This window comes from Etheostoma spectabile, chromosome 4 (genome assembly GCF_008692095.1).
Source record: "Etheostoma spectabile isolate EspeVRDwgs_2016 chromosome 4, UIUC_Espe_1.0, whole genome shotgun sequence".
Classification (NCBI taxonomy): Eukaryota; Metazoa; Chordata; class Actinopteri; order Perciformes; family Percidae; genus Etheostoma; species Etheostoma spectabile.
The window spans coordinates 25,587,136-25,611,275 of NC_045736.1; the positions used below are offsets into that span (position 1 = coordinate 25,587,136).

At 40.4% G+C, this 24,140-nt stretch overlaps 1 protein-coding gene across 1 annotated transcript in view; it reads right to left on the reverse strand.

Moving 5' to 3' along the window:
• The window catches only part of suclg2 (succinate-CoA ligase GDP-forming subunit beta), a 113,054-nt gene extending 89,450 nt beyond the window's left edge, over window positions 1-23,604 (reverse strand). Inside the window, exons 1-2 of the mRNA XM_032513560.1 lie at window positions 23,380-23,604; window positions 173-314 (exon numbers count right to left, since the gene is read on the reverse strand). Coding sequence (XP_032369451.1) covers window positions 173-314; window positions 23,380-23,463 — 226 coding nt within the window. The 5' untranslated portion in view covers window positions 23,464-23,604. The remainder of the gene's footprint in view (window positions 1-172; window positions 315-23,379) is intronic.
• Window positions 23,605-24,140: the final 536 nt, after the last annotated feature.

A 24,140-nucleotide genomic window follows, 5' to 3' on the forward strand; every position in this document is an offset into this window, starting at 1 on the left:
GAAAGGTATGATTTTAATTATCTGTACCTCAACTTTTATCTTATTGACACCAGTACAAAAATATTTTCAAACAATAGCCATCCCTAGAATGCAGGATGCTCCTCTCTGTGGTCGAGTGGACATGGGTGAGCTGCATGGCAAAGTTGCGTGCGTGCGTGCACCGTCTACTCACTGAGTCTCTTTGCAGCCTCCAAGGCCTCCGAAGCTGTGTCGGCCACGTAGAAGCGTTGGACAGCCACGCCACTCTCTTGCATCAGCTTCTTGCTCTGGTACTCTTGTAGATTCAGCCATCTCCTGGGACTAAACCAGGTGCACTGGAGGGGAGAAAGGGAAGGAGAAAGGCAGAATAAGTGTGACTTGAAAGATGTAGTACACAGTGCTATAAGAAGGTACCAATCTCGTGTGTTCTATTAAGCCTAATATCAACAATATTTCCTCTTCAGGTCAACATTTCTCCAACAACACATAAACATGTCTAATACCTGCCTATAAGTGTACAGACTACATCCTCCACGTCATCGTTGTCTCCCCCCCCCCCTTCTCTCTCTCTCTTTCACTCTCTCTCTTACTCTCTCGTAATGTGGTGCACACCAGGGCCTAAGCTGCAGGACAGCTATGGAGCTCCATAAGCAGACACAGGCCGTGTCAAAGCTGTTAAAATTGGCTTTTTAATGTGACGGAGAAACACAGGCTGTATTAGAGTTACAATCCCTCCACAGCAGCACACACTACTACTGTACGCACATGGGTGTCTGGTATGGGCATGTGTGAGTGCACGCAAATGTTTTCAGAGGAAAATATTCAGGGAGTTGTTACGGAAAGAAAGGCCATTAAAAGTAAAATGAAAAGAAGGACTGCAAAATAAATGATGTCAGCATGTAAATGGTTATTCAGCATGTGGATTTCCTTACACAGTGAAGATCAAACCAACACGATTATAACATCCGGATTGCACTACATTATGTTGCTGACTAAGTCAAGTTACACTGGCCTTACCTGTTATTCGCTATAACTCTGTTTAAACCACAAGAGACAGTTATTTAAGGACAGGATGCCTGCATGAACACAATGGGAAAATGTGCACATTATAATGTATCTGATTATCTTATTTTGCTGTTAATATGTTATTGTATTGTATGTTGTGCTACTAGTGGGATATTGTAAGTAATACATTGCCATTACAATATCAATACAGCAAAATCAAATGTTCCATCACGCCAATGTGCTTAAGTCTGCATGGTCGACATTCTGCTCTTATAGCGCTATAGTGCGTAGTTTCGATGGTAGTTGCCCCATGAAGAATTCTAAGTAATGACTACAAAACTGTTGGCGCGTTCACATGGTTCAGTGCTGCATAGGGCATGCCGAGGCTCCTCTGTGCCTTTTAATGTCGTCAGTCACTTCATCATTCATGAGGTAGGGAAATAATAGGCACACAGGGGTGGGGGCGTTGGAATAGAATGTATTTGTTCAACATCTCTTTACCATTAAGCGATGGAGGGAGGGAAACGTAACCCTGACTAACCCCTAATTGTCATTACTGATTAAAGGCTAGTAAGCCTTACATGGTCACTATAATAGGGCAAAGCCAAGCCAAACCTTTATTTTCAATCTAGAATTTAGCACAATGATCAATGGGCCTTGAAAGCAAACAAAATCGCAAGACTGGTAATTCCCAATTCATGCCCAAACCAACACTCCCTATGCGACAGCACACTGTATTTTTCATTCCAACTCTTGGGAGAGCTTGTTGTGAGACTTCATTAGAGCCAAAACGGGTTGTTTTCTAGAAGAATAGTACATGTTGATTCATACTGACCTCTTCTCTCGCATAACTGAATACAGTAATGAGGGGCATCTGTGGGTCACCTCTGCAGTCTTGTCTGCATAACATACTATTCATATGTTTCAGTTATTGTCATTTGTATGCATGTGTGCATGCAATGCTAAGTCTATTACCCATAGCAGGGCAAAATATTAACTGCATGACTGCATACAAATCTGCCTAGTCATATAAATAACAGAAGAATGGGCATCCAGATAGCGCAGTGGTCTGTGCGGATGCCCATGTATAGAGGTTTACTCCTCGACGCAGCCGGCCCGGGTTCGAATCCGGCCTGCGGCTTTTCTGCATGTCACTCCCCCTCTCTCTACCCTTTCACAACTTAAGCTGTCCTGTCAAATAAAGGCCGAAAAATGCCCAAAAAACAATCTTTAAATAACAGAAGAATAAATCATCCATCCATCTTCATCCGCTTATCCGGTATTGGGTCGCGGGGGCAGCAGCTCCAGAAGGGGACCCCAAACTTCCCTTTCCCAATAAATTAGAAAAAACTAAAACAGAAAATAAATTAGAACAGAATTTTGAACAATTTAAATAAATCTGAACAAAATGGATCTGTCTTTGTCCGTCTGCTTGTCTGGTAGGCAAGAGCTGGTGTGTGTATGACTTTAAGCATCCACTATCTTTTTGCCTGTTGCTCATTCCTGCATGTCCACTTTAGTCTGAACATATCCCACAGCCTTGACAAGCCAAACTGCAGAACAAGTTCTCTCTGTTTTGTGGACTCATTTGACTGCTGTCAGGTACCTGCAGGGCATCCTCTCTCAAAACATCCACTTCCCTTGCCATTCACACTGTTCACCTTGGGAGGATCAGCCTTGCTGCATGTCTCCATCTGTCAGTCTATCTTTTAGTCTACATTTGACTGAAAGAAAATGGCAGATGAGAACCTGTCACAAGACCATGTACACCTTTTTTTCCATCAGTAAGTATCAAACCCAGAAATAAAACACAGACAGGTCTAACCATTAGGATTAGATTTTTAGCAAAAAAAAACATCAAAATATGATCAAGGTGGCACTACGATGTTGGCAATGGGTAGAGACAACAACACTTAAAGCTTGATATGGTGCGCCCTGTTAGATCAGTTGGTAGAAAACATTCACTACCTCTTATATAGAGGGACACTCGTGTAGCACACAGACTCAAAAATCATTGGAGAACATCCTCAAACCAGGGGTGGTTGTGGATGACAATAATGTGACCTGAAAAAATCTTCCATAGTCTAAAAAAAGGACAAGAAAAGTAAATTCCTGCCAAAATTAGGGCACACCTTCATAGAGAAAGGTGCAGCCATCATGTTTGCTTTTAGCATTCCCAAACAAGCCAACTAGGACAAACCCATATATATCAGTTAAAATGGCTCCCCTGTCACCCAGAAAGACGAGGATTGAAGATGATGAGGAAAAGGAGCTACGCAGACTTCCCAAAATAACAGCTGCTGCTTACTCGAGAAGTCAAGTGGGGCTGGAGGTGTCCCCCCAGGCACTGACTGATACCTAGGGCAAAACACCAGAGAATGGAAAGGAACTAAGGGCACCTTTCAGAACGTACTAGACACATAGACAATGTGCATCAAAGATGGCTCTCTAACAACAATATACCTTTATATACAGCCTGCATGGCAATATCCAGTGATGTTTTTTACTTTGCAACTGTCTGTGGATGTCTTACCTATAATGTTGCTAAAAGGTGTAAATAATCATGGCAATATATTGATAATCATAAACTTTATTTAAATAATCAATTTTAAACACAGTTACTAAGTGATTTACAGTCAAATCAAAAAAGTAATCAGAGAGAGATTGTTAAATTTGCAGAAAAGAGTTAATATTAAGAACATTTCGCATACCAGCTTGGCAAAAAATTGGTTAATTATGTAACCTATTATTCAGCAATTGCGGCCAGTGTAGTGTGAGTTATTTACTTAGACATACGATGTCAGTTTGTTTGTTCCTTCATCCTCAATATGCCACTTAAAGTTTAACATTGGTGACATTGGTACAAATCTAAAAAGACATGGAAAAGCTATTAGCTGCTGAGCGAGTAATATATATAAAAACAAAAGAATAATGTTGTAAGATGTTACCCTAGATAAGCCAACAAAAACAACTAGACCTGTATGAGACTCTGTCTAGTTCAATTAATAAAAGTAAAAGCAACAAAATAAATTGTAAATGTAGCCCTCTGTATTTTACAGTCAACTCTTTCATTATTATTAGCCCCTACTATAGGCATCTTAATACACCTCGCTATGCTTTTAATGTTGTCACATTTATAATTACTATTAAAGCAGAATTTATTGTAAATAAACAACACCTTGCTTTTAATTCATTGTGTGCGTATTGAAGCTGAAGACAATTTTCCACATTGTGGACAACTAAGCTCCCCAACTGAACCAATGCAAATTTGCCACACTAGGCTTGCAGCTGCAATATGAATAGACTAGGGATTCAGCAGAAGAATCTACTCAGTAACACATTTTAATCTTTTACCTGATGATGTTTACTATCCAATAATAACTCCAGATTAAAAAAAAAATAGTAAGCATGTTTGAGGCCTGTATTTTTCTTTTTTATTATTATTTTTTTTTGTATTATGTTCAAAGAGCATGCAATAGCACATGGCTGATACATTCACTAGATGAAAAAATGTAATGGTAATTTATTATAACGTAATTGTGAACTTTATTACGTATTGTAAATACTGATATGAGAGACTGAAATAATGATGTTAAGACTTTTTATTTTTTATTTACCTGGCTGCCATTATTGATTATCTGACAAATGACTGACTAGTTGCTAGGTTGGTGATGGCGCAGTGGATATGACACATGCCTTTGGTGTAGGAGATCTGGGTTGGATTCCCACTGCGACACATCAACTAACGTGCCTCTGAGCAAGACACTTAACACCTTGTTGTTCCAGTGGCGTGGGACCTCTGATAGTAACTGTAAGTCACTTTGGAAAAAAGTGTCAGCTAAATAACATGTAATAATAATAATAATATAAAAAATTGTTGTATTAATGAACTTTTTTCACTTCACCTGCTCAGAAACAACAGTACAAGCCCTGTGCAAATCTTGTATTCTTCATTATGCTCTGATGCTGGCCTGATGCCAGATTATTAACGAGCAGTGAATTGCAACAGGAAGTCTTTCTTTCTATTGTTTGCTACTTACAGTGGATGTAAAAAGTCTACACACCCCTGTTAAATGCCAGTTTTTTTCATTTAAAAAAATTAGAAAAAGATAAATCATGTCAGAACTTTTTCCACCTTTAATGTGACCTATAATGTGAAAGATTCAATTGAAAAACAAACTGAAATCTTCGAGGTTGTGTAAAAAAAAAAAAAAACTGACAATAACCTGGTTGCATCTAATAACTAGAGATGTGGCTGTGTTCAGAATAAACCAATCACATTCAAACTCATGTTAAATAGAAGTCATTATACACCTACCATCATTTAAAGTGACTTTGTTAAATTAATCACAAATTCAGGGGGAGGACAGCATTGCAGGACAGCATTTTCTTCAAAAGCCATGGTCCGCAGAGAGCTTCCAAACCTTCAGAGGGATCTCATTGTTGAAAGATGTCAGTCAGGCGAAGGGTACAGAAGAATTTCCAAGGCAATAAATATACCATGCAACACAGTGAAGACAGTCATCATCAAGTGGAGAAAATATGGCCCAACAGAGACATTACCAAGAACTGGACATCCCTCCAAAATTGATGAAAAGACAAGAGGAAAACTGCTCAGGGAGGCTTCCAAGAGGCCTACAGCAACATTAAAGGAGCTGCAAGAATTTCTGGCAAGTACTGGCTGTGTGCTACATGTGACAACAATCTCCCGTATTCTTCAGATGAATGGGCTTTGGGGTAGGGTGGAAAGACGGAAGCCTTTTCTTACAAATAAAAACATCCAAGCCCAGCTTAAGTTTGCAACAACAAACATCAAGTCTCCCAAAAGCATGTGGGAAAATGTGATATGGTCTGATGAAACCAAGGTTGAACGTTTTGGCCATAATTCCTAAAGATATGTCTGGCGCAAAAATCACTGCACATCACCCAAAGAACACCATACCCACAGTTAAGCATGGTGGTGGTAGCATCATGCTTTGGGGCTGTTTTTCTTCAGCTGGAACCAGGGCCTTAGTCAGGGTGGAGGGAATTATGAACAGTTCCAAATACCAGGCAATTTTGGCACAAAACCTTCTGGCTTCCATTAGAAAGCTGAAGATGAAGAGGAAGTTCACTTTTCAGCATGAAAACGACCCAAAGCACACATCCAAATCCACAAAAGAGAAAATGTAAGTGACATTTAGCCGAAAAGAGTGACATACTGTACGGTGAAATTTCCGGCAGTAACAAAGCAATCCCGGAAGTGTAAGATCATGGATATAGACTACACCATGATTGAATTGTAACTATGCGCTGCATACAGCAGCGCACTCTTCCATCACACTTACAGATCATTTGCCAGCATCCTGTTAAAAAGGAATTCAGTAAAATCACAACCCTCTGAATGCAGAGTGCCTTCTACCATCACATACAGACACACTTCTATGCTGTCTGAGCCAAAGGAAATATTACTGGAGTGAATATATTGTATATCTGTCAGATAGTAGCCAAAAACAAAGTACACACTTTATAACTTGTTAACACCTTCTTTATTGTTAACATTTCTTGAAATTACAAAGTACCTTTCCCCACTACTTAACTTGCTTGCTAGCTAGGTAACCTACCATGGGGCACATTTCACATTAAATGTACGGTACTTTAAACAATTATTGGATTTATTTGGCTAATTAATGGATTGTGTCTGCTCCAAAATCACCTTTAGACTACTCCCAGGCATGCTTAATGCTATCAGAAAGTCAAGTCATGACACTACACTACTGAGGTCTAGATAGTAAAGGAATAATCTGAGTGTTACATGTCTGCCCTGGAAGAAAGTAGTACAATGGCAGCAAGGCAGGCAGCTGGCTTGCAGTCCTCTGAGACCCTCTCTCTACAGTAATTATCATCAGTAGCACTCTAAAGACAATCCTACACAGTCCTAACTACTGTTCTACTTATTCTTTACACACGCACGGACGCATGCGCACACACACACACACAATGTGCACACTGGTGAAGACACACTATGGCACAAACAAAGTTGTATGCTCTAACATGGGCATAGATGGCATAAATATTCACAGCAAACTCCTCTACACACAAAAGCACTCAAGAACTTTCTCATAAGTGCATCGAAGTGATGAGATGGGGTGCAGTGGCAAGATAGAGTCGGAGTAGTGACAATGATAAACTGCTATAGTCCTCTATTAATTCATGGAGATGATAAGAAACAAGTCAGAAAATACATTTAAAGCCCATGTTGCAGGTTTAATTTTCCAACGAATTTGTGCAATTTGCTTGTTGGTAATAAACATTTTAACTGTTATCGATTGTATTTCATGGTGTTGGATATCACAAAACGGAATTAACTGTAATACGAAAAGTAGCCACTATTTTACAGCAGTTTGCAATGATTCTCCAGCAGCCCGCCTTGTCCTTGCCACTGGTCTTGCCTAATATGGCTTTTGGTCTTTTAACATTAACAGTCTATGGTCTCGACCGAGTCCGTATGACTTTATTATGTTTATAATAATATTGGAGGGAATGTGAAACACAGCATAGTTGGGGATGTTGTTTGGCTTTTTACAAGTTAAGACAGCTAGCTAATGCTACGCCGTGGGACATTTGCTAACGTTAGCACAACAGCGCTAGCCTAGCCTGCTAAGTAAATATTACAACTGCTTTTGGTATTTCCTATATATATGTGTCCATGTTGTCAACATAAGACCTGTGGCCTGTGACCACTAAGCTAACTGGCTAAAGTTAGCCTGTGCATATGCTAGCGTATATAGCCAACGTTGCGTAGCCACCAGCAAGCAACTTCGGCAGTAGAGTTTTGGCAAACTAGCTAACCACGACAGCGTTGTCGCCTGCAATCAACCTGCAGTGATGTTTGAAATGGAGACACACATATCGTGCCTTTTCCCAGAGATCCTGGATATTATTTTCATTTATCTGGAAGTTAAAGACAAAGGAAGAGTAGCCCAAGTGTGCTACATCTGCAACGAACAAACCTGTCTCAGTTCCGCAGTCTGCAGACCAGGGGACTAAAGCCCAGATTCTCAGTTTAAGACAAAGTCTGAGCTACCTGATTTAAGGGATGCCGAACACAGCCTGGAATTGTGTGGATGTTTCAACCTCACAGACAACAGACAAGCCTTCAAAAAACTTTTGAAGGATACAACAGTGTACAAATACTTGTACTGTTCAGTATACTGTGTAAATAGTTCTTTCTCAGCTAATCGTAATCTGTAAAATTTTGATTTTACTCCAAACTGCTCCTTCGTAAAAAACTACAATATGGATTTATTTTTAAATTCTGCACTCTGTTCTCAAATAAAAAGAACATATGTTAAATTACACTCTGTTCATTGTTGTTTAACCAAACTTTAATGTTTTCTGAAAAGACATGTCTTTTCTATTAACCCACGTCCTAATAACAATATAATGCAATGTATTTTAGGGCAGGCATAAACCAACCATAGGGGTACAATCTGTAATACTTCTTTTCTACACTACATCTCGAGAAAAGCTATATTGTCATTGAGTTGCTCAAATGCTCAGTACTAGTACCTACTGTAGCATTTTCAGTTATAACACTGCAATTATGAGGTATCACCATATGTCATTCTGTTTCGTTCTGTTTTTAGCGTTTGCCTAGACCAGCGGGGGAGGGTGTATAGCCACAGACATGGCACCCCTTCTCTTCACTGCTTCTCTTCATAGTCGTCAGCTTAATTTACCATATAATCAATAACATAATAAAATAAAACCAGAGGGAGGCAGGGCAGTGCAGCCCGAGCCGGCAGGGAAGAGTTCTAGCCTGAGCAGGCTCTTCTCTTTACCCTGTCTCTCTTAGTTGTGCTTTAATAGTTTTAGACTGAAGGGGGATTCCTTTGACACACTGAGCTCCTGTCTTCTTTATCTTTCTATTTGTGTGCATCCATGTCCCAGAAGTGCTTGTTACTAACCTAGCTCCAGTGGAGTCATCCCTTGGAGTCATGTTGTTCTTTTCCCCAGCATGTTTCCTTGGATCAGGGAGACTCTGAAATCGTGGTTGCAGTTGTCGTCGTGGTCCTGCTAAACGCTCTGCGGTGCCCTGCTATGGACTACTGTGCCTTGTAATGCTGCACAGAACTACTGCAATGAACTACTACAAAATACTATTTTTTTTCGTCATTGTTCCATTATCTTTTACTGTGACTGTTATTGCCACTCTTCATTTCAACCCCAACCGGCCAGTCAGACACCGCCTACCAAGAGCCTGGGTCTGTCCCAGGTTTCTTCCTAAAAGGGAGTTTTTCCTTGCCACTGTGCACTGTTGCTTGCACTGGAGGAAACTACCAGAATTGCTGGGTCCTTGTAAATTATAGAGTGTGGTCTAAACCTACTCTATCTGTAAAGTGTCTCGAGATAACTCTATAATTGAATTGAATTAATTTCTTTAGATTACAGTATATGATATCAAGGGGAATGGCTATAATGATTGTCTTGATTCTGTCATACATAAGATGTGTTTTTTAGCCTGCCTGCAGTGAACTGGTATTGTCTATGGATAAGTAGCCTTTCATATGACTCAATCTAAAAAGAATGGTAAAGTAAATATAAACTATTAAAATACTTGTGCTTGCTGGCTTGGAAGATACCATGATCCTACCTGAAATGTGTGTATACTATCTTCAGCACAAACTGATTCAGGCAAATGCCTCAAAATCCTGGATGCTGAGTGAGGCACGTCGCATCTGCTGATTGCGAGGCGAGCTCCTCAACCAGCGGCTAAAAACGCGCTCACACCCCTACAGCACAAGCTCTCCACAGCAGTTTTGGCACCCCAGACACAAGCACCTGCTAAACAAAGCGATGCGTTTTCACCGGAGGAACGCTTAGAAATAACACTAGGCAAATATGGTGTTACTGCAGGTAGTAGGCTATCATCAAAACGTGGGCTATCTAATCAGAAATGTGTTAACGTTGGGGGAAAGATTTAAATAGGGATTATCTTGGAGGGGGGGCATGATGCCTTCTATTCCTGGATCTAGCTAGATAAGTTTACTAGTACTTACCTCAACTAAAGACATGATCACTGTCACTAGATGTAAAGAAAACGTTGACGTTCACTCTGAGCTATTCACTAACAGCAAAAAGAAAAGTAATTATTGTATGCACTGCTGCACTGGTACTGCTGCGTTGCTAAATGATAGCAACTCACCAGGAGACTTCCCCAACTTTTGGCAATTCCTCATTTGCCCTCTCACATCTGGCAGGTTCGAAATTATACAGCTGCTGACCTTTCCACCTCTTCCTCATCCAAGTCAGTCGCCATAGTTCTAGTACCAGACTGAGGGTACTCTCCCCAACGTGATGTCATCACCAAATTGAGTTAAAAAACAGTGAATACCAAAAATAACAAAAAAATTGCATTTAACACGATTTGGAGATATTTTAAAAAATATTTACAAATCTTGAATGCTTTTTGTACCCAGTAATCAACAGTGGTGATTAACCTGCAGCACTGCCTTTAAGGAACAGGTCTATTTCATTCTGCAAATCAAAAGAGACAGTATTTCTCAGTAGCACTAATGCCATAGAAAACAAATATACGGCAAGGTGGAAATACGAAATGCTTTCAGCAGGCAGCAGGAAATGCAATCACATTAATAACTAGAAAAGTGCAATCAATATTGTGCAAATATCCACCAGGTGCTCTCCCTTTCCCCTCCCAAACAAACAAGAGTTAATTCTGAGTCTATTGTCCACATGTGCACAAGAAATATAAGGCTGATGGGTCAGGTAGTATGCTGGATTAGTTGCGGACAGACAGGTACACAAACAGGCACGCACGCACGCACACACACACGACCGAACACATGATCAAACATTGCCCGCCTTTGTCCCTCCCTTTCCTTCTCAGCCGCTGAAACACTCATCCAGGCTTTCATCACCTCACAACTGGACTACTGCAACAGCATTCTGTACGGCACGCCCACCAAATTCCTCAAAAAACTATAACATATCCACAACTCAGCTGCCCGTCTACTCACTCACTCCAGCACCAGAGACCACATCACTCCAGTCCTCCAAGACCTCCAGTGGCTCCCCATCAAAACACAGAATCCAGTTCAAAATCCTCATCACCTATTAAGTTCTCAATAACCTCACCCCCTCCTACCTCTCTGACCTCCTGCACCGCTACACTCCCACCCGCAACCTCAGATCCACAGATGCCAATCTCCTTTCCCCCCTTCACCCACCCTAAGCATCAAACCTGGAGGGAGAGGGCCTTCTTCATTGCTGCCTCCTCCCTCTGGAACTCTCTTCCCCCAAGATCTCAGACTTTGCATATCACTTGCTCACTTCAAAACCACACTCAAAACCCATCTCTTTAAAGCAGCTTTAACTTGTAACCAAATTAGCTTTTTTTTTTTTGTTTATCCTGTTTCTATTCTGTTTTGCTGCACCTTTTAATATTCATCTTTAGTTGTTACTGCTGTTGTTAAACTGATGCTGTTACCAATGACTGTTTTTTTTTGTTGACCTTGTAAAGTGACTTTGAGTACCTTTTAAAGCGCTATATGAAATACAAGTATTATTATGATCTCTTTTACCTTCCGCGTTCCGATTTTTTGTTCCAATCAGCCATTCTGACAAAGTATTTGGCCCACTGTCAAATAATCAGAGGCAGGTTCTAAAAAGACCCACAAAACATGTACTTGCCATCATTTAGGTCAGGGACACATTCATTTCCAGGAGGTAAAAACATGGCATCACTAAACGTATAAAGACATACAGTATTAATGTGACACCACTACAATAAAAGCCTCTCGCTGTCTCCATTACGTTTCACACTGGATTTTGCTTTTGATGCAAGAGCACAGCCAAAACCTTTACAACAAAATTAAAATTAGGTAAGGGAGAAAAAAGCGGAAGTCATATTGAGAAAGCACTTATTCCCTGAAAGAATTTTGCTTTCAGCAGGCTTCCAGCAGGAGTCTTGACATTCAGCGAGTGATCACAAAATGTCACGGAAAAACCCTGTAACCGAGGTTGATACCAACTTTTTTTTCCTTTCTTAGAAAAGGGCTTGTTGAGCCACAAAAAGTCACACTCTCAATCAGATCTTAATGGTGCTTTTGATTAATGTTTTGATCAAAGTGACTACCTTTGAGAACACTCACACAGTGAAGTGCTGGCCAGTGTGAGTTCCAATACGACAATCAAATTGAAAACATTGAGATAAAAATCATACAAAATATATATGTTCATGTACATGCAAATATAATTTGTTAATTAAAAAATAATGCGCCCCCTTACAATTTCCCATTCTGACCAAATTGATATACTGTGGGGTGACCTGCAGACCATGCGCCCCATGTACAAAGGCTCAGTCCTTGTCGAAGCAGCCACAGGTTCGACTCTGACCACCGTCCCTTTTCTGCATGTCATTCCCCCCCCCCTCTCTCTTTACACATCTTTAGCTTTCCAAAATATAAAAGGCCTAAAATTCCCCAAAAAATAATCTTGAAAAAGTAGATTAGAATAAATAGGGTTAGATAGAAAAGAAGTAAAACAAGCCTGTAAACAACAACTCACAGACAATGTGTGAAACTAAATTGTGTTGACATAAGTAAAAAAGAAGAAAGGATTCTTTGGAACATTAAACCTTCCTGAATTAACTATGTCTCCATACAGATGCTCTCTTTACAGAGCACTCAGAGTGGCTGTCCCCTCACAGACACAGAGGACAGACAGTCTTATGGCGGCAGCTGCATCAGATTGCTAAGTCCTTGTCGCAGCTGTACTGATCCACGAGTGGCACTGAAGGACAAAACCTTGTGAAATAGTCGACGCTACTCCCAAAACACTTCTTTGGCTGGTGCATATGGTTTTCCGCACAACATCAAGGCGGTGTCTTAAACCGCCTACTTGCACACTTTGTTTTAAAGTATATAGTGGAGATAACGCAAAACATCAGTGCACTGAGAGTACCCAGATGAGCCCCGAAAAACAATCAAAAACTTCAGTGTGATGGACACTACGCGCACTAAACCTGCCCCATCTTGACTACAAAGCAGAAAGGGGAGAGACCAGGGACGTTGACCGGCAGCTGAGGCATCACGTGGGTCTGGCTTCTCGCAGATTTTACAACCAAGCTTAATGGCAACCAGATTGCGGCTTGTTTGGAACACAGTCTCGAATTTTATGAAAATAGTTCACTTAAACGTGTTTTGGAAAACAGGCCATACAGAAATAGGCCATACAGTTGCTGAATCTGTCTGTTTTTTTGATCAACAGAGGTCAGTTTAGGGGCATCCTCTAGCTCACCCAGTAAGAGTGTTTGCCCCATGTTGGCTGAGTCCTGCTGTGGCATGGGTTCGAATCCAACTTGCTGCCCTTTGCTAAATGTGTCATCCCCCATCTCTCTCCCCCTGTCATGTCTATCCACTGTCACTTCATAATAAAAAGGGAAAAGCCCCCAAAAATAATAATAGTCAGTTTAATAGATTTTCGTCCAATTTTGAGAGGTGGCGAGCCGAGCCAAACACATTTCATTTGCGGGAAGTGTTTTAACCTAAGTGTTCCTTTTGGGACATTACTAACCATCAAAAGTGGGCACTACAGTAGTAAGTAGTCAATGCACATTAGCAGCATACTGACGGAAGTGTATGCGGAATGAGACACAGCCCAGGGCTTCTCCCAAGAGGCACAAAATTGTGTAGTCTCATGTTTTGGTTGAGAGCAGCATGCACAATGTCAAACCCAACTTGTTGTGAGAAGTGTCATCACAGTGAGGGGACGTCTGATTGTGGCATTTTCCAAAGTCGTTTCACGACATGCCACTACTTTGTCGTTTGCCCTTCTGGTAAACTGAAGGAGTCAATATCCTAGGGCTTATTTAAAGCAGTTGTCTCTATCACTATGAGAGAGAGGAACAATGTCAAAAAGTCACCGTCTGACCGACAGAAATTTATTAGAGCCATAAGCCTTAATTTACAGGGGAAGGTTACAAAGCAGGCAATCACCTTTGATCAGACCCATAAACAGCAGCCAGTCAATGCTGCGCTGCTCGTTAATCTGTCACTCAAAAATTCAAAAGGGTTGACATCACAGGTCAAAAAACGCATTGGTTTCTTGAATGGAAGTGAAGCCAGACAGGATCCAGTCAATAGAGAGTGAAGATGTGATTCTGCTCTGGCAGTTGGTAAGGCAATAAGGCAAATATTACCCAGCTCTACTCTGAGCACAGTCTATTTTTAACTAAGGACGTCAGGACTGTGGCTTCAACAATCCGCCCATGCCATTTTTATTATGCCATAAAATTCACACATGCTAATGTTAATTTCAATAGTAATTAATTATAAATACATCTACTTGTCAATCATAAGATGACAAGTAGATAAATGCAACGATTTATGAGATTACTCAGCATTATGCACAAACACCTACATGAAGAGCTTAAACAATTAACTGAATTATCCACTAACAGAATATTAATTTGCAACTATTTTTTAATTCTAGAATAGTAAATGGATTGGACTGACAAGACATTTTAATGCCGTCATGGATTCAGGGCATTACATATATTTTATACACAACAAGAGCCTGGAAGTACAGGGGCAGCTACGGAAACCAAATTGAAGTTACTTGTGTTAAATTCAGAACCGATGATTGGATTCTAAACCAAATTTTTCAAACAATTCCAATGAAAAAGACGATTTCATTGGAATCGTAATGATTTAAGCAATTCCAAGTCAATAAAAAAAAAAAGAAATTACTTTAAGCACTATTAAGAGCTAACCTGGTCCTACCAGACTCTCGTACATTTTATTTGTACAGAGAGTCTGGTCACTCTCCATTAACAAGTGTTAACTTCCTTGAAGGCGGGTACTCCGTTGAATTTTAAAGATATTGGACCTGCCCAGAGCCACTGTGGATCTGCCATAACCAATCGCTAACGTTTGGTCATGACTCCTTCACCACCGATGGAACAAGCTGGAATAATCAAACTTTTCCCGAACCTGTGGGGAGGAGGGCCACAACACCATGGCCACCAACAAAACTCAGCAAAGATTGTTCTTGCTCGGGCTTTAACTTCTGGATATTTGGCAGCTTTGCCACAATGGACCGAATATTTCTCCACCACCATTAGTACGAAACTCAATGAAGGTTACCAAACCTCACGTCATTGTTCTCAGCCACTCCCTCTGTTTGCAGATTGGACCGTCAAAGATTTGAGTACTGAAGGAAAATAAAAATTGAGCGGACGTACGTAGGAGGGCGGCACAGGCTAATTAAGAGCTGCATTGAGGCAGTAAAGAACAGTAGGGGTTCAGAAAATACCTTGAGCACACCACACCATCCCACTCTCAAAGAGCCTATCATGATTAACATGTCTCAGTAGCTGGACAAAGTGCAGCTCCATTAGGGAAAAACTCTTAATATGTCAATCCAGGATCAATTCCTAAGAACCTATGCAAAAAATAAACAAAAAGGTCATTGCTTTTGTAGCGACTAAGGCAAGATTTTAAACAAGCATAATAATAAGGAAGTTGCAAATCTGTATTGATGTGGAACACATCAAACTCCTTAAGAACAGGATGAGAAGCTTAGAGGACTCCAATCATGGAGGGCTTCAAAGGGGCTTTTGAGATAATTCTAAGACTCTGGACGTCCTCCTAGGGACTGTCCTTCTAATGACCACAGGGTATTCCTCTCCTATCAAAATCTGACATGGCCAGCCTTACAGTGTGTTCACACCAAATGCAAAACAAGCATTTCACGCGGTGCAATTACGTACAAAGTCAATGCAAGGACGCGAATAGACGCAAACACGAACACACAAACATGCAAAATTTGTTTAATTCACATCATGCGTACAACTTGAAATATTTCTACAATGAATTCTTGAATCCTAGACGTTGGTGATTCCCTGACTTTTCATCTAGCGCTACCATGAGGTTGATATTTGCGGTTTCCAGTGAAATATGTCAACAACTAATGGATGGGTTGCCATGAAATCCGATACCCACCTTCATGTTGCCCTCAAGATAAATTGTTATAACTTTTGTGATCCCTTGACCCAGATCAACATGTCAAAAATTTGGTTTATGACATTTATGACAAATTTGGTTTATTAACACCTGCACAACTAATTCCCATCCGGCTCAGCTGTACTTTGTGTTTAGTGATAATTAACGCTAGCATTAAAAGAAGCTTGGTAAGGGTTTTTGTGTTTATTTCAGAAGGGTGAAAAATCTACATTTGGTCATTTGCATGTGCTTTTTGTTTGTTATCTTTTTTTAATGCATTTTCTGAAAGGAAATGTTCAGTGTTGTGTTGCACTAACATTACATTTTCAGCACACATTAAACCCTGGGAATGATAACTAGTTCTTGTGTAAGGAACACTAATGGAAACACTTGATCTGATGGTAGAGCTGGCACGGAACATCTAGCATTTTGTTCTAAACTTCTAACCACAGCTAGTTGACCACTGGAGCTTTCATAAGGCACTAGCCATCTCATAGTATACAGTGGTATCCCCAGATGTCTGGTGAGATTAAAATCCTCATTACTTCTCATGGCCAGACCCTAACCCCTTTGAAATGACACTGCCTTATTAGTGACGACAAATGACTGCAGAGTTAATTAACCAGAATGCTCCTTTAGGGGCATTATCAAATGTTTAAGAAATTAACAGATTGCCAGTTCATCAATTCTATGTAATTGATTTGTTCCTTTTCACGTTATGAACTTGTCTCTTTTCCCCATCCATTTAGCTAACCATCCGGGAAGAATTTAAAAGGGAACTCTATAGTGTCCACTTCCATGAGCACAGGCTGAATCAGAGAGAGCAGTACTCAGAGTGAATATCAAAATCATTGCCATACTGATTGCAGTAGAATGTTTTTCTGCTAATGAGGTGGAAGTTTGCTACTTACTGCAACTCGTAAATAGGGGCTGTCTTGCAATTAGACAAGCACTATGTACTGTAGTATGCTTTGAGAGAGACGACAAACACAGCAAAGGAAATGGAGGAGGCAAAGAAGCAGGGTTGATGTGGATTTTTTTCATAAACGGACCAGTGTGAATCACAGGCATATTTCCATTTAAAGCCAGCCATGTAACAAGAGCATAGCTCATGAAGAAGCATTAATGGGCTAATTTAGAAAGCCATCTAGCCTGGTCTCCTTCAATTACTAAAGTACTTGAGTATTGACGTTCCTCTCTCTGTCCTCAGCTTTGGCACTGCCTCCATAGAGTTCGATGAGGGGGAATGGTAAAGATTGTAGGGAGGTAATACTGGTTAATCAGGCAACTTTGCCATTTGGTTTAACAAAAGCATAATGACTCATTCTCACAAACATACTGTCTTTTTAAATACATTTAGGCATTCACAATCATTGGCCTTAACTTTCTGTTTAGGCTGCTCCGCTACAAAAAGGTGTTTTAAACTCATAATATCCAGGCTACTTTCTCATGCTATCAAAAACCACGTTGACCATTAAACTATAGAGCAAAAGAAGAGAAAAATTATGTACGGTTGCATGTATGGGACAAAATATGTACTTTTCCCTCTCATTACCGCTGCCACCTACTTGTAGCTCTCCATGTCCAAGCCTCTTTAAAGCGAAGGTCGTGCCCAAACCATTAGAGTATGGAGAGAAAAATGACATCTGTCTGTTAGAGAGCCAGAAATAGAACACTAGAGCAGAGGCAGAAGCAGGAGCAGTAGAGCATGGCTCCAGGATTTAGATCAGTGAGATTTGCATCATTGGCAGGTCTTTAGGCAGGGCAGGTCTAATCTCATGCAGACAGGCTTAAGAAAGGAAAACCTGACTGTTGTGTCTCTACAGATAGGGATTTCAGGGATTTCAGTAATTAGCATACTTAATAAGAGCGGGTGTACAGAGTCATATTCAAAGGTGTCAAGTCAAAGTGGTAGATAACACAGTAATGAGTAGAAGGCAATACAAGGATGCGTAACTATGTCAAAGTTCACCACCATATACATCTAAGTCAACATGCATTAACTTGGAGCCAAATTTATGAATTGCTAAAACAACAATAGCAATTAGTGAGCGCTAGAATAGAGATTCACTGACGTTATCATGGGTCACTGGTGACTGGTTCAAGTTTGATCTATCAAAAGACCAACTAAGTTTAATGTTATATCTTTGACTCACTTTAACAATTATCATGGCATTCGTGTCTAGAACAAACTAACTAGCAGGTCAAATTTTGATACCCAGCCAAAACATCGAGGGCTGTATCGGTGAACTCCCAGCTGTGTGAGGACAACGTACTACTTTTAGGGTAGCTTCTTTATTGGTATCTTTTTCCACTGTCAGCAGCCATGTTGCTCTGTAACCCAGTGTGTACACTCACAATGTAACACTGCCATCATGGTCACAAAAAACGATCACGCTGCCGATTGACCCTATTAAAACTTCATCACATTGATGAGGGCAACTATGTTCTACATGTACGCAAAACAAAGATGATGACGAAAGATGATGGATAGGCTAGTATGACAGCTAAACTATAATCTTCAACATACTGCACTTTTAGTGAATTACAGCTGTCAGCCATCACTGACATCGTTTTCTCAACTAACACTCCCACTTCTCACTCATTATCTACACTGGAGCAACAGCAGAAGTTAAGCTAATAGGAGTGCATTCACTCATTGCATTCCCCATTTCAGAGGCTGCCAACATTTCCTAATGACTGCAGCCCTTCTAAATTATTGAAAAAGCTTAAGCACCTCACCAGCTACAGAAATGGCTATTAACCTTGGTGAAACGATATTCAAATCCAGTTAGAGCTAACTTCGTCCTCCAGTATTCCTTGCGGGGAGGAAATGTAAATGTGTTCCTGCTGAGACAGATGGGGAAGCCGCCCGTCGTTTGAAGTTCCAGCAAAAGGAATCGTTGCAAATAGAGGGCTCTCCACCCCCGACTGTAAAATATTCAGGACCGAGTCTCATTGAGCCACCTCTCTTCCCAGTGCTACCTTCAAACCATGCTGGGCTTCAACACTGTTGGGTTATTACTAAGCAGAAACACCTTAAAAAAAAAAAAACCTTAGCAAACATTTACAAATTCACCACTTTGCAGCGACAGTGAAAAACAGCCTGAGGATTATCTTCCTGTGCAGACAAGAACTCAGGAGATTTGATTTATGAGAGAAAGTGAGAGAGAGGGCACGAGAAAAAACAAAACATCCCACTCCCACTTTGAGAGCCTCCGTAAGTCTAACCATCGGAATATTGTGATGTCCTTTGCATTGTTGTTGACTAATCATAGCAAATCAAATTCCTCAGCTTAGTTGACATACTGTCAAAGCTGATTTGATTCTATTGTAGAGATACCTGGCTGCCAATCAGTTCAAGCGCTGATACTGTGCTACAGACCAGAGAGAATCCCTGATAATTACTCTTATCACCTGTCCCAAGGGAGGGAGAGACAGAGAGAAGAAAAAAAAGAGGAGAGAGACACACACAGGTGAAAGAGAAGCAGGTACAACAGCCATGAAATGTGAGATTAGAAGTGTAAAAGTTTACTTTTTAAAAAGGGCATGTCACTGCAGACACCGATACAAAATACATTTTAAAGTATTGCCTTTTATGTAGCCCATGTGAAGTGTGAATCTGGTTCAGAGTAGAGAAGCCAAGCAAAGTTGAGAAATACATCCACAACATCCAACAATAGGCTGTAACCTATGTGGATATGTGTAGCCTATGTGGATACGTATTTGTAGGCTAATTATCTACTTCAGCTCCTTTATAAAAACAAATTACTATTTCTGTTTAAATGTGACAATTGTTCATTTTAAAAGGGTAAACTGTTTTACTAATGTGGGTTACAATGGGTGTGTGCAAAAGCTTGATTGTATTTGGGCTGAATTAAACATAAATATAAATGTTCCATATAATTTCTATTTGCATCTCTTAAATCTTAATTTGATCTCTTAACCACCACTTAGCTAAATCATACCTCTGAGCAACCTCATTGGGTCCGCCTTTGCCTTCAGTTCAGCTTCTACAGTACTGGCATTCACATTCTAAACCAGGATTTGGAGATTTCAGTATGTATGGAGGGTCATTCTGCAGGAGGAAGATTCCTCAGTTGTTTGAAAGGTTAACTAAAGAAAAATCTGCTGCACAGTCTGTCAGTGCTGTAGATTTAAAAAACAAAAAACACTAGGTGTCAAACCCTAGTAAAAATGGTTGAATACTTGCTGTCACCCCCATGAGGAATTCTAAGCAATGACAACACCATTACTGTTTGATACACATGACACAAGCCTTCCATAATTGCGCCCCACCCCTCCCCCAAAGAGTTAATCGTAGCCAGGGAGGACATGGAGGATTAAAAAAAACACATTGGACTCTTTAGAAGAGGTAATTATCTTTAATCAAGTTTTTACGCCGGACGACACCATTTTCTTGGCTGACTGAGAAATACAGAGAGAGTTATGTGAAGCTGATAGTCTTACTTGATGACTCTGTTGCAACTCAATTGGCAATGGCTTAAATGTAACACACAGGCATTAATATAAAAAAAGTTATGCACTAAAGCTTTAATGTGTTCACTCTGCGTGCTTTATTGAATGGCGATGCTTCAGGTGAAAAGCTAATATCCGTTTCTCAACTCGCTGTTTCGATTTTCAATGAGCAACGGTTCTGATTAATACCTGGTATTGTTTTGGTACCAGGTTGGTCGAGTTTCCAAGTGAGACAATGCCAATAATTAAGGTGAAGTTAAAATCCTGTGGACCACTGATTGATAAGAGAACAGTCATCTGCATGACACGGGACATCCTGCAAAAACTCGCCATTTTGATTGGATAGTTGACGATAACTAAACAATGATTAATGTGTTAATTATATCATATCAGACAACATATGCATTCAACATGCAATTATTTTATTAACTCACCCAAGATTTTAAAAAAGTGGCAGCCCACAAAACTACGCTACTAATAATCCTACTAGTAAATAAATAAATAGAATAGAGTCTAGAACTATTGCCATAGACTAAGCCATAAACCATGCCATACAATAAACAGGTGCAGACATTGTTGCCATAGACAGTAAAAGAAATGGACACAGCAACGCCATAGACTTCAACGGAGACCAGTGGAAGTGAATTAGAAGCACTTTTCCGGTGATGGCTAAGCGTTACTGCGCAGCCTCCAACTGAGCTTGACGACGTAGATGTGATGTGAGCAACCTGTCTGAAAGGTGTAAGTCTTCTGGTAGCTGTGCCAAGAGAAATCTTTTTGTGGATAAATGTTACTTTACATGAATTCACTTGCCACATACCAAAGTATTTCCAATCCATCAAAACGTTGCTGAAATATTTGGTTCCGATGCTTTCATGGACTCTCTATTGGCTTCTCCCTGCTTCCATATCCCCCCGATTGCCTGCGAGCTTCTCCTGGCTATACGGCCATTTTTCTACTGTGCAACAGAAAGTCGTGGGGTCATGACACAATTATTAGCCTATTTTTAGTGAGTTTTTTAGTGAGTGTCGCATGTTGATGTCATGGCAGTAAAATGCGCTGTTGGCCCATTGCCATGACGATCAGCTGAGAATCCCGCCTCCACTGAGTCTCGGTGGATAACAAAATAGAGAGAAGCACCTGGAACCCAAAGTGGGTTGAGTCGAGCCAAACTATGCGGTTGAAACGACACGTACGTTTGTGGTATTTCCTGTCTTTGTTCTAATAGATTTTTTGGCATGGTTAACAATATGCATCATCAATCTGTTTCATGTTGGACTTAAAGTATCCAAATCTTGTTAAATAGCCTAATTGTTATCTTAGCTGTCATGTTTACTTTCTCTTAGGTTTTTTGTAATTTGTTACAAAGAAATACATAAAGAAGGAAATGTGGTTCTGGGAAGTTCCTAAGAGCACTTGTCATGATTTTCTGATATTTTTTAAATTTGATTGATTAATGGTCAGAATCATTGAAAAATGAATAACAAAAAAAATCAGTAAAAGCTCTAGGCTGCATTGTGAACATGTTTACTCAAGTCTTATTGCTTAGAATGTCCAATGCTGATCTTGAGAATCCAGATGAAGTAATGTTTAAATGTAACGGTATTCGCAATATAAAGCACGTGTCATTTGAAATCCTGGGTTTAATGTAAACCACTGTGCTCCAGGCACACTAGCTGTCATAAACTCCATATGCCACTCAATTTATAAATTGTTGCAACTTTCAAGGCTCCATCAGGGCAGAAAAAGCAGGCGTGTAAAAATAAATATGACAGGAGATTGAACTGTCCTGTTGTGCCAAACAGAGTGTGCCTACTTGACTGGACCAATGTTTACTGTAAAAACAGATTCTGGCTCAGTCCTTTCAGTCAAGACATCTGCACTATAAACATTTATACAGACATAGTGCCAATAAAGACCAGATCGCTAATGTTGACTGAGAAGAAAATTATCAAATTGAGGCGCAGCTTGAAGCAGAACTTGCAGATACAAATCTGACAAAAAACAACTCTGCTTTCTTCTCAGTAAGATTGCATTTGATTGTTAGTGAATACAAAGCATGGGGCTTTATTTTGGATTCCTTTTTTTGTGGCTTTGGCATTTTGTTGTCACCGTTTTGTTTGCTAAATGGATGACGATGTAACTGTAATCATTTGCCATTTGTGCATAGACAAGACCTAATCTGATCAATTTTGCAAGCTGTGGAGCAAACAGACACTGGAGGATCAAAGTGCAATAGTTAACCTTTTCACTGTGGTCTTATCTGATGAGGCAGTGAGCTATGTCCAGGGGACAGCATTCCGATATATATCCCTAAATTGGCTTTTTAACTATGCATGTGCTCATACTATTAAAAAAAAACAAATAAATATGATGTAAATACTGAAAGAATAACTCATTTATTAGTGCTAATTCAAGAACTAATACTCTGTTATTGCACACACACACACACACACACACACACACACACACACACACACGTCAAAGTCAAGTGTGACAGATAAATGTTGTACTTAGAACTTTGTAACAGACATTAGTAAAGAGTTTAGTGACGTTTACCTCAGAAAATCTCCTGTCGAATAACTACTTTGAATAAAAAAATAAAATTAAACTAATTTAGAAGGACAGTATTTACATTACAAGACCTGCATGATTACAACGATTACGTTACAGCGCTATAGGACGCCGTGAAGACAGTGTCCTTAACGTTACATCATCAGCGGACGGTCACATTGTTCAACTTTGATCTGTCATACCCATGGTCAAAGCTCTCTCTGGTCAGACATGCTAACCTGCTAGCCGCGTAGCTCCACTAACAGCTCCCTGAGACGATGGCATCGGACATACGGCAGCAGAACCCACCCGTGCAAGGTGAAAACCGCATTGTCAGTGATGTCAGGGGTAAAAGTACCTTGAGTTTGTCCAGAAGTATGTGCTTTGAGGTCGCTGTCCTCAGTCCTCTTGCTGCAGCCTGGGATGCCATGGATGTCGCCATGTTGACAGGAAGACCAAAGAGAGATGTGACGTCGGGAGCATGTGCGAGTTAGCACAGAGCCGTTCATAGGTCAACTGGCAGACATGGGCGGAGCTTGAAAAGGAGGCACGGCGGACATCCACAGCTTCATTTGTACTTCTGCGTAAAAGTCACGCCGTTGCTATAGGTACGTGGCAATACGAAAACCAGGGGAGACGCTAGGCTACTTTGTTTCTCTCACTCTAGGGTCATTACTTGCTCCGAAACTAATCGCTGTCTCTCGCTAATATCTCAATTTCACCCACTCCCCCCCACACACACACATTCCAGCTCAACGCACACACTAACGCAGCTAAACACATAGACTATTAAAACAGTCTGTTAATACAATCTATGTTTAAACATGGCCACCTACGTAGGCTACGGCGAAAGCTCTGCGTGGAGCCTCCGCTGAAAAGTCGCAAAAGTTCACGTTTCCGTACAGTGCATGTACAGTCATATTTAAGAGCTATATACAGTAGGCTACAGTTGAAGTGTACAGTGGTAGTGAAGTTTGATTGTTTTAGCCAGTTAAGACTAGTGAATACAAAAAATAAAGTTTTAAACTCAAGACGATGGCGGACCTCATCATTTGCACCAGCAAGCGTTGGAAATGCCTTCCAAATTCCCTCCAGTGGCAGTTTTTGTTGTCAGATTGC